The sequence below is a fragment of the Otolemur garnettii genome, unplaced genomic scaffold (genome assembly GCF_000181295.1).
Source record: "Otolemur garnettii isolate 467f Iridium unplaced genomic scaffold, OtoGar3 scaffold00001, whole genome shotgun sequence".
In the NCBI taxonomy this organism is placed as follows: Eukaryota; Metazoa; Chordata; class Mammalia; order Primates; family Galagidae; genus Otolemur; species Otolemur garnettii.
In genome coordinates, this window is record NW_003852396.1 from 57,079,328 (window position 1) to 57,090,262 (window position 10,935).

Below are 10,935 nucleotides of genomic sequence, written 5' to 3' on the forward strand. Positions count from 1 at the left end.
AAAATCCGAAATATGTTAAAATGCTATCTTTGAAGTCATATTCTAAGACAGCATTTTCTGGTTTTGTCATTCGCTACTGTCCACGATTGATCATTGATCTTTGGTTTTCACATTTAAAAAAAAAAAAAAAAAAAAAAAACTCCTGTTTGCTGTGTTTTGTTCTCCAAATGGTGTTCCAGAAAAGTGTTTCTCTATAAATTGTGGGGAAAGGGTGGAAAGAAGGGCATAGCTTTACTTTTAACCCTAATGTTGGGTTTACTTGGAGTTTTAAATAACGTTAAAGGAGAGGTAAGATTCATATAATTATTAAATGATGGCCTGGGTTTAAAAAAAAAAAAAAAAAAAGCTTGAGAAAGGCCATTCTAAGTCATTTTCTCTGTTGGTTTGTTTTTGGTTCATAATTGTCAGAGTTCATTATGGGCAGGAATAGTCTATATGCAGTATTTGTTTTTCCAGAGCTCAGGAAAACCATTTTATAAAGAACAAAAGTTAAACATGGGAGAGTCATCCTCTTATGTATTCCAAGTTTTCTAGTCTATATCTCATCATGACTTCATAGAGCAAAGCCCATCGCTAGTTGTTACCTCATACCCTAGAACATCTTGTCATGAGTTAAACGCATTATATGTGTCATAAATTCCTTTTATGATAGTGATGTTGAAACCACATGTTTTGACACAATTCTCTCTTACATCCATTTAGTAAATAGAATGCTAAAATCTGAGGTAAATCCACACTCTGTTCTTCTGTAGCTGTACAAAACAATAAACTGAATAAATCTAGCATAATTTATGTTGTACATTTAATGGAAAAATCTTAAGCCATAATCATTGTAGCTGTTGGGCATCTTCTTCAAAATCTCTCAGTGCATGCATTAACTTTGGTTAAATTATTCTGGAGTTAAAAGGCAGGAGAATATTTAAAATAGTATGGTTTCCGAAGCATTATTTTAACAGACCAATTTCAAAAGATTCAGGTGCTAAATTTGACTTCATAGTCCCTTTGTAGATCAGTTACTTAGATCGTAAAAGAGGAGAGAATCATGTGCTGTGATCTGCGTGGTCATTAGTCTCACACAATGAAAGGAAGAGAACAATAAAATAAGACTAAAAAAAAATCATTCTTCCAATGATTGTCATTGAACTGTTACATTAGTAAACATTCACAGTATGAAGTCTCTTTCAATCTCCAGTATATAAAGTAGTGCAAAAGAAAAAAAAAAAAACTCCAGTCCTGTTACCTGTGAAACAAAATTAGTTACATTTTGTCTGACTTCATTTCTTCTATAACGTTAGACATTTGCTGTCAAATCTTCCCCAAATTAATAATAAAATATAATCAATTTCTAAAGGCCCTTGCAGCCTTTTTAAAAGTTAATTTCCAGTTAAAAATAAACTTTAATTAAATCCAAGATAAAACTGTGACCTATATTCTATTAAATAATTTACTTTCTTTTTTTTTCTACACAGTAATTCTTACAATTTTTTTTTTAAAAAACCACTACAGAGTCCAAAGACATTGGAGATGCTATTAAAGCACTGATAAAACAAACTGCTCAAATTCATGAGTTCTTACATAGTAAATACTTCAAAATGCCAACTTTTCCCGTCACTGCACAATTATTAACAAGGTTGACAATTAACTTACACGTACTCTCTCTCTCTCTCTCACACACACACACACACACATTCCCTCCATGGAACCATCATTACTGTTACCATCTTTTCCATTAATGTGCAAAATTCTTGCATTCTAATAAAAAATATAAAGATAGATTTGCTCCTATATAAGCCTCCCTCTTCTCCAGGATGTATCATTTATTTGATATGTAATACAAGTTTAGTAACAAGTATGCCTCGTATAACCATTAAGTGGTATACTACTGTATGCATTGGACTCATTTGCATATTTCATTTTCATAACTGCACTCTCTATGCATAAATATATTTGGAGATGCTGGGGGGGTGCAGTGGCGGGTGGAGAAAGCAATTCACACATCAGTCTCCACAGCCTTTGCGTTAGAACAGTTGTTTTTGTCTGTCTCACTCTCATCTCCCTTTCCCTGACACTTCTCTTCCTTTGCACACAGAGATTCCTTAACTCCTTCTTCCATCTCTAGATACTCTGACTTGTCCCCCAGGGAAGAGGAAGTAGAGCTCCGAAATTTCTTGAGCAAATTAGAAGGGAGGTATGGGCAACTGACTGCGTTCTGCGTCAGCTGTGTCTGTTCCTCATTTTCAGTCTCTCTGTGGTAGAAATAGTTAAAGTTAGAGACAATCACTGGCACTGGCAAAGCAATGGTTAAGACACCAGCAATGGCACACAGGGACCCCACAATCTTGCCCCCCACGGTGATGGGCTTCATGTCCCCATAGCCCACAGTTGTCATCGTCACCACGGCCCACCAAAATGCATCTGGGATGCTTTGGAAATGGGTAGTGGGTTCATCGGCCTCTGCAAAATACACGGCGCTGGAAAAGAGGATGACCCCGATGAAGAGGAAGAAGATGAGGAGGCCCAGTTCCCGCATGCTGGCTCTGAGGGTGTGGCCCAGGATCTGCAGGCCCTTGGAGTGCCTGGAGAGTTTGAAGATCCGGAACACTCGGACCAGGCGGATGATCCTGAGGATGGCAAAGGACATGGCCTGCTGCTGCTGACCGCTGCCACCCCCCTGCTGCTGGGCCAGATCCGTGCCCAGCGTGATGAAGTAAGGCAAAATGGAGACAATGTCAATGATGTTCATGATGTTTTTGAAGAAGAGGGCTTGGCTGGGACACGCAAAGCAGCGAACCACAAACTCAAAGGAAAACCAGACAATACAGACCGTCTCCACGATGAAGAAGGGGTCATTGAAAATCGTGTGCCCTGAGTTCTCCAGGTGGGGTGCCGAGGTGTCGTTCAACAACCCACTGTGCCCACCAGCACTCAGTGCCATGATGAGATCCCTGTCGTCCCTAAACTCAGGCAAGGTTTCCAGGCAGAAGATGACAATAGAGATTAAGATGACCAGTACGGACACAATGGCTATGCCCCTTGCCGGACTGGAGCTCTCTGGATATTCAAAGAGGAGCCAAATCTGCTTTTTAAATTCGTTCTCAGGCAGGGCCCTGTCCTCCTCCTCTCTCACGAAGCCCTCATCCTCCCGAAACTTGAGCAGGGCCTCCTCCCCCAGCTGATAAAACTTCACCTCCTCAGTGAAGATGTCGAAGGGGACGTTGACCGGCCTCTTCAGGCGGCCGCCCGACTGGTAATAATACAAGATGGCATCAAAGCTGGGCCGGTTCCTGTCAAAAAAATACTCATTGCGCAAAGGGTCAAAGTACTGAGTCCTCTTCTCAGGGTCCCCCAACAAAGTCTCTGGAAACTGGGCCAGGGTTTTCATCTGCGTCTCAAAGCGCAGGCCTGACACATTGATCACCACGCGCTCACAGCAGTCACTGTAGCGGACAGAACTGTAGCCGCCGCCGCCCGCGTCGTCCTGGGGCAGCAGGTCGGTGTAGGAACATTCATCGCCGTGGTCATCCTCGCTGTAGTAAAACCTTCCCTCCTCTTCCTCCTCCTCCTCCTCGTCCTCCTCCTCCTCCTCCTCGCTCAGCTCCCGCAGGATCTTCTCCTCCGAGCCGCTGGGCATCAGGTCGGAGCAGTGGGGGAAGCCGCCCTGCCGGTGGTGGGCTTTCTTCTTCTCCGGCCGCTGCCGCCGCCGCCTCCGACTGCCCCGGCTGCTCTGAGGGTCGTGGGAGGTGCAGGCCCCCCGGGACTGATGGTGGTGGTGGGAGCCCCCCCCAGGCCCCCCACTGCCTTCCACGGCAGCCGTGGCAGCCGCGACGGCGGCGGCCGCCGCCGCCCGGGAGTGAGCCAGCCTCTCCCGCTCCCGGGCCCGGGCCTGGGCCGCGTACCCGTAAGGCATGTGACTGTTGCACCCTGAGCTCTCCGCACTCACCATCGCCACCTCCATGGTGGTAGTGTTCGGGAAAGGCTGGTTCCAGTTGTCGAAGAAGAAGAAAGGAAAATAGGGCAGCTTCTTTGCTCACCAAATTAAGGTAAGTGTGGAACCCTTAAGCAGATTGCTTGGAAGACTAAGGATATTTTCAGTCCGACTTTGCATTTTCTGTTTTTAAATCAGCACGCCCCATGCTCTCTCTTCTCAGGGATTCAACATTGCTCTCCAGAGACAAGCAGCCCAGCACCCCCGAGCCCGAGTCAGACGATGTGGGGGTCTCCCAGACACCTGGGTTTTAGAGTAGGTGTTGAAATTGGGAAATATGTCTGAGACGTGGTTGCTGAGGATGCTGCAAGATTCAAAGGCGGCAGGTGTCTGACAGCCAGCGCTTGTGCCTAGAAATATATTTTTCTGCCATGGAAACTGGCCAAAGCTGAGTCCATTAAATTTAAATAAAATGTAAATATGCCTTTAGTCTTAGCACTTGCCTTCTAGAGACGGCTTGACCCATGTTGAGATGTGGTTCGAAGTACACACAGCCATTGCTGCTCAGAGTCTCTCAGGATGATCCTCCAGTCTCTCAAAGGCTTCCTGGACCCAGGGGCAATGCCCAGCTACGGACAGAGGCAAAGACCCTGGGAGGTAAAGAAGGTGCTAGAGGAGGTGTCAGCAGAAGCACAACCAGCTCTGAGGTCTCCATAGAAATCAAGGCAATGCAGAGCATCCTTCGGCTAAAATCATGCAGAAGAAGCACTGCACCTGGAAAGGGATTGAGAACAAGCACAGGAGAAAAATAAAAAGAGGAAACAGATCATATCAAGGCAACTGAGCATTTTAGTTCACACATCCTTCCTTCTCTTGCCTTTAAGCAAATCAGATAACACAAGAGCCACCGCACCTTTTCCAGAGGATGAGGCAGGCTATTCTTACATCTCCTTCTCCCTGGGCAGCCTTCTTGCCTCTTCTTTGGTTATGATTTCAGCTCAGTTTACTTTCATGGCAACTCAGTTATTTTTCCTCTTTCCACTCTGGGTGGAAATGGGCCTTGTTTCTATCTTCCCCGTCACCGAGGCCAGATCTTAATCCTCACTGTCACTCTCCTCGCTCCATAATCATAACGAAGTTAATTTACAGCTGCCTCCGTCGTTCATTTATTTCAAGACATTTAAAAAAAAAATTGCTATCACAAAATGTTTCTGAATTTCTACCCCTCTCTCTCTTAACTCGGGGTTGTGGAAGTCAGCAAAACCAGGTTGGTTGGTTTGTTGTTTGAATACAGAATCTACTACTTAAACAAGCCTTCAGACAGTCTATGAAGTGTGGACAGTAATACAACATCCCTCTTCCCATATTTGTAAGTATTAAATGAGATAATGGGTGTTGCACAGAACGAATGGCAATAGACACTGGCTGCTCTGCGTAACATGACAGAACCCTACGTTTTTATTGTTTATCTACCCAGCCCCAAATGTTTACGGCCTTATGTCACTGTCAGAAACAGAGGAAAGACAGAACATGAGGACATTCAGGACACTGTGAGACTCACCAACGGCCTGTGTTAGGTTGGCATTGCCTGACTCCCTGAAGCATGTCCCTATTGTTTTTCTGTCCTCTGGATTCCTGAACACTCCCAACCACCCACAGCCTAAGAGCTAATCCTAGTTCCTACATCTCTAATAATCATCTCTCTTTGCAATTCCTCCCTGGTCACACTGTTCTCAAGGGACTATCTTCTTATTTTTTGAGTCCCAGTTTGTATGAACTTCATTAGACTCCTTCCCCCATAATTTAATCGACATCTCCCATACCTTTCCCTGTCTCCTCTCTTTCTCTCTCGCTCTTCCTGCCCATCTTTATTTCCTATCTCCCACTTCCTGATCACATGTCCCTTGCAGCCCCAATCTATTCCCACTGTCACCCACCTGGGAATCCTAGCCCTTCTGCATCCCTAGTCTACTCTCCCGAGGTCTAACTAATTCATGTCCTCAGCCAGGACCTATAAAAACCCCTACCCCAATCTCCTGTCTCCTCTTGTTTCTTCATTTCCTCTGTCCAACATAACTTCCAAGAACGCAGGGAGTGACCCAGAGAAATGGAGAGGATGGTGACAGTCAGAATTCAGAGCAGCTACCAGTTTCTATTACTAGAAGCACTTGGAAAGCATCACGGAAAGGGCTTTCTGAAGCCATTAACAGGATTCAACCCTAGACCACCTGCTGCTCCTTGCTGATCATGTCAGCCTAGCAGCCTAAACAAAGTGAATTTTATGAGGTGACAATCATGGAACTGCAAACAGAGGGCTTCCCAGTTGGTTGTACACCCCTTGCCAATCACACACATTCTCCTATGTTCTCCTAGGGTAAGAGGGGAGCTGACTGAGAGACAAACTCCAGAAAACATGCCTCCCATGACATCCCCTTTCCTTTGCCTGAATCCTAGCATCATTTCACAGCCTGAAATGTTGACCCTCAGGGGGGTCTCTGCATTCCTACTTACAAAACCTGGAGTTATACTCAGTGGGAATCTTCAGGCCAACATCTTTTAAAGGTTTGCACAGGCCCAACAGCCTGAGAGTTTGCTCAGTTTCTTCCCCCAACTCCTCCCAAACAGTTATAAAACAGTATTTAAATAAAGCCCCCAGGGCAATCCAAGTGCCTGTGTATTTAAATAATGTACATACTCCCCCCTGCCCAACTGATTCCCAGAAGGAAATGAATTAGAGGATCTTCTAAATCACCACCAACTCCACAGGATATCTAGACCTACCCTTTTTTCTGCTCTACACCATATAAATTTGCATGTATTTATTTATTTAGGTTTGTCAGTTTTGCTTATCTAACTCCCTCATCCACCCTACAAAAAGCAAATTAACTCCTTTTAATTGGCCACCAGTTACCTCATTACCCCCCCCCCCATCAAGAAAGAAAAGAAGAAGAAAAGGAAAAAAAAAATCATTCCTCCTAGCAAACCAAACTGGTTTAACAATCTCTCTTCTTTCTCAAGGTATTTATGTTAGGAGAATCTACTCAAGCTGATTCTCAGGAGCCTCTACTGGAGAGATCTTTACAGGGAAATTCCCCTTCCTCTTTAACACAATTAAACTAATAGGATTTTGCAGGCTACCTATTCCCCAATCGATGCACCCCCAACCAACAGCTAAGCATCCTGCCCCTCCTCCTCTCATCATTCCCCCACCCCAACAACAAGGCTGTTTTCATCCCTCAGTGCTAATTCCCGCAACTGTGTTAGGGTGGTACCTGAACCTTATCTGAGAAAGAGAGAGAGAGAGAAAAAAAAACACAGAAAGAGAAACTGACATAGAGAGAGGGCAGCAGAAAGGCCAACACCGTGAGAAACATACACTTCAAGGCACGCCATTTACACAGCCCCTGTGTGTTGCTCAAATGCTTGGAAAATGCACGCAAATCCAAACGTTGGGAGAGGCAGCATTTCAGACCCGTTCACCAGCTGTTCCCAAAGGGATGGAACCTGTGAGGCTGGGATGAGGCAAAACGATGCTAAATCTTAGCCCCACCTCAAACGACATCTTTAATCGCGCCCTCGCCTCTAGCCCTAGGTTCCCGCTACAGCACCTTAGGTAGAGCGCACTCACCCCTTCCCCAGGGTCGGGAAAATAACAACTGTTGGCCCCCCAGAGCGCCGCGCAGCACCCGCACCTCCCTTCTCCCACCTCCTGGTTTATTTTTAACCGCCTTCCATTCATGCCCTTCTGTCACATTCCCGATATTATTTACCCCCTAAATGTCCACTGTTTCTTCTTAACATCGAAAAGAGGAGGGTGAAGGAAAGATAGGAAAGGTATCATACTCACCGTTCTCCGGTGGGGTGAAATACAAAAATAAAGAAAATTCCTCCGACTGGTTTGTTTTTCCCTCTCAAGCTTCAACAGCTGGAGGAGGGGAAGGATGATCTGGGGGGTTGGGGAGAGAGTGGTAAAAGGAATCACTCCGGTTTGGCAGGTGGAGGCTCCAAAATATCCAAAGAACAAGTTGTGTTCCTGGCCAGGGGGGCACAGTCTTCGCTGCTGGAGCCTGGGGCTGGGGATGGGGCGGCCCCAGGAAAGACCCCGGGACTTCTGGTTCCTCTGGAGTTCAGTACAGGCAGGCTTGCCTGGGAAAGGAAGTAAAGGTTCCCCCGAAAAGAAGCAAAATCCTAGACAGCAGCGATCACTTGTTAAGCCCGAATGCCTCCTCCAACATCCATCCTCTCGCTCTCCCGCTGGCTGCTGGAGCAGCACACGCCTCCCCTGGCCGCGACGCGCCGGGCGGGGGCGGGGCCAGGGCCGTGCCGAGGGTGTGGCGTTCCCCGCAGTAGCCGGGAGCGCCTCGCCGCGCTCGGGGCGGGTGCAGTCACGACGCCGCGACTCCCCGCCCCCCGGGAGGGCCCCTGGATCGCCGAGCCCCGGGAACTGTTCCAGGAGCTCTGGGCCATCGCCCCCAGAGGCGAGGAGCAAGTCCCAGAGAAGGGTCCCCTTTGGAGCAGTAATAGGGGTTCCGACGACAGCTTAGGAGACCCCAGGGGGCTTGGGAGGGAGGAGAAGTTCGACGGGTGGGGCAGTCCCCCAAACCGGGTCATAGGGGGCATCTTCTCTCTCTGACTCGCTTTCTCTACCTTTCCCCTGGCAGCCGGTCCTCCTCTCCCTCCCAAATTGGGTTTGTGGGGTTAGGGCCCCGGTACATCCCTGGCGAGGCAGCGGGGCGCGAGCGCTTCCTTCGCCAGGCTGCGGGTCCTCCTCCCTCCGTCTCCGCCCGAAGTTGATTGGCCTCTGGGGCGCACAGGGAACCGACTTCATCATGATTGCGACCCCTGTGAGGGGAGAGTTGCAAAAACTAGAATCAGACCCAGACTAGGGGCAGCGCACAGGAGGCAGAATCTCCGAGGGGTGGAGAGCGGGTGTGGGGGGGGGTGGTGAGTAGGTTTTGAAGGGCGGGCTGGTCGCTAGGGGCTTTGGAAGGAGGAGCCCTTCACGAACCTGTGATGGCAAAAAGAAATGCCACTGGGCGAGAGGTTTGACTCCGGGAGGTGTCGCTCGTCGTGGCCGGAACTCTACCCCTGGCACTTCCATTTAAAGCAAAAAAGTAATCGGGCGGGCAAGTGCTCCGGCAGAGGCGTCCCCACCTGGGGACGGAATCACAGGTTGCTTATTATGTGGCTGGTTTGTGAGATGCCTCAGGGCTTGGGTGTAAATATGCAGTTTCCACAAATCCACTAAAAGAAAGGTTAGCAGCAGTGGAAACGAAACGACATACACAGACGCTCAGGTGGTGACCAAGTAGGTCTCCGGACACTTCTTCTAGATCCCCAGACGGGCCAGTGGAGCGGTGGCGGCGCACGCCGGGACTGCTGGAGCAAAGACGACCGACCTTGGGCTGCCTGGTTGGCACCTGGGCGGCCAGTGTCGTCCTCAGCCAGCAGCTTTGTTCAAGGGCCCTATTGGGCCTCCTCCTTTTGTGGCGGTCAATTAATTATTAAAGGAAATATTCCCGAGCTGAATTATAGATATGCCCTGTGCTCGCACTCCCAACCACCGTTGGCACAGTGAAGGACGCCTGGAGGACTGCTTTGTGTTGCTGTTTGATTTTTCCTTTATCTTTTTAAATAACTAAAAAGAATTTGTTTTTTAATTACGATCGGTAAGAAGAAAAGAAAGACGAGGAGGGAAAACATTAAAAAAAAAAAAAAAAGAAAAAGAAAAAAGAACCTGGCGCGGGTCCTAATTTCCTAACTTCTTCTAGCTAGCGCGGGTTGAACTTCTGGCCTGGGTGTATTCACCCGTGATCCCCTGGCTCCAACCGTGGTGGAGGAACTGAGAGCAAGGTAGCTCCACGCTGGCTCCAGAGAGGCTCTTCGCCTTAATTCATTCCCTATTATAATTCATTCCAGCAAGTAGAGAGGGCGGATTTCTCCAAACGTGCAAACGTTCATGTGCGCTGGCACAGAACAGTCTCTGTACCTCCACAATGTGATGTAATCACTGTGCAGTTTCATCCCCCCCAGAAGCACGGAACTCCTATTTATGACTGGCTCATCAGAAGGATCTTTCTTGGGATGGCAAAAGGCGGGACTGAGGGCACAGGATCTTGGGACCAGTTTCCCAAAAGCAATTTGTAGATCAATCCGGAGCAGCTATGGAATGCTTTCAAGAAGATGAAAAATGAGATTGAATGATGTATTAACGATGACAGTTATATTGAGGCTTGGACGTTTTAATTGGATCATGTTAAAACTTTATGAATTAGACTTCCCTGTGCCATTTACTGTTTGTTCCTGTCATGGCCCTGAGAATATTAAAGTTTAACATGCCTAAGGACTTTTTAAATATTTGCATTTCTTAGGTATGAGGAATTTGAATTACTACAGCACAGGAAAAACTACTCTCATGAAAATATGTATTCATTCAAGTCATAGGAGTAATACTTATAGTAATAATACTCAATACTATATGGAGTAATATAAGGCAGGTCATATTAATTGAGTGTCCACCTAGTACCTGGCTCTGTACTAAGGTCTTTAAAAGTATACTAATTTTAACTAAACTCTTTATATGGTAGGTGCATTATTACCACTATTTCATAGGGAAGGAAATTAAGGCTTGCAGTAGTTAACTTGCCCATAGGTAACAGAGCTAATTATGTAGCATAACTAGAAAGAGGAAAAGAGAAGGAAAGAAAACTGGGAACAGCCCAGTTCCCCAAGGTGCCAATTGGTGCTTGGTCAGTCACCTCTGTCCTCTGGGCTGCTTAGTCCCATTTTCCAGAGGAAAGAAGGAATGTAAACATTGTCAATAACTAAGGCAAAATGCAAAGTTTTCTTAGTAATTATTCCCCCAGCAAATGACTTGATTCCAGCCTGGGAAGCAAGCAATGTAAAGTTAACCGGTATATTATTAAGAAAATGCCAGCAAAGATACAGAAATGAAAAGTATGCACACCCGTGTTCATCATTTGTACAAGGGTGCTAATTAGCTTTCTTGC

At 46.8% G+C, this 10,935-nt stretch overlaps 1 protein-coding gene across 1 annotated transcript; it reads right to left on the bottom strand.

Moving 5' to 3' along the window:
- Positions 1-972: 972 nt before the first annotated feature.
- On the bottom strand, positions 973-8,319 carry KCNA4 (potassium voltage-gated channel subfamily A member 4). Its single transcript, XM_003781202.2, has 2 exons — positions 7,773-8,319; positions 973-4,699 (listed from the first exon to the last, which is right to left on the bottom strand). Exon 2 carries the CDS (start codon positions 3,953-3,955, stop codon positions 1,991-1,993), a length of 1,965 nt encoding a protein of 654 aa, XP_003781250.1. The 5' UTR covers positions 3,956-4,699; positions 7,773-8,319; the 3' UTR covers positions 973-1,990.
- Between the last annotated feature and the right edge of the window lie 2,616 nt (positions 8,320-10,935).

Coding starts and splice junctions, on each gene's coding strand:
- KCNA4 (XM_003781202.2), bottom strand. CDS start 3,955: ATGGAGGTGGCGATGGTGAGTGCGGAGAGCTCAGGGTGCAACAGTCAC.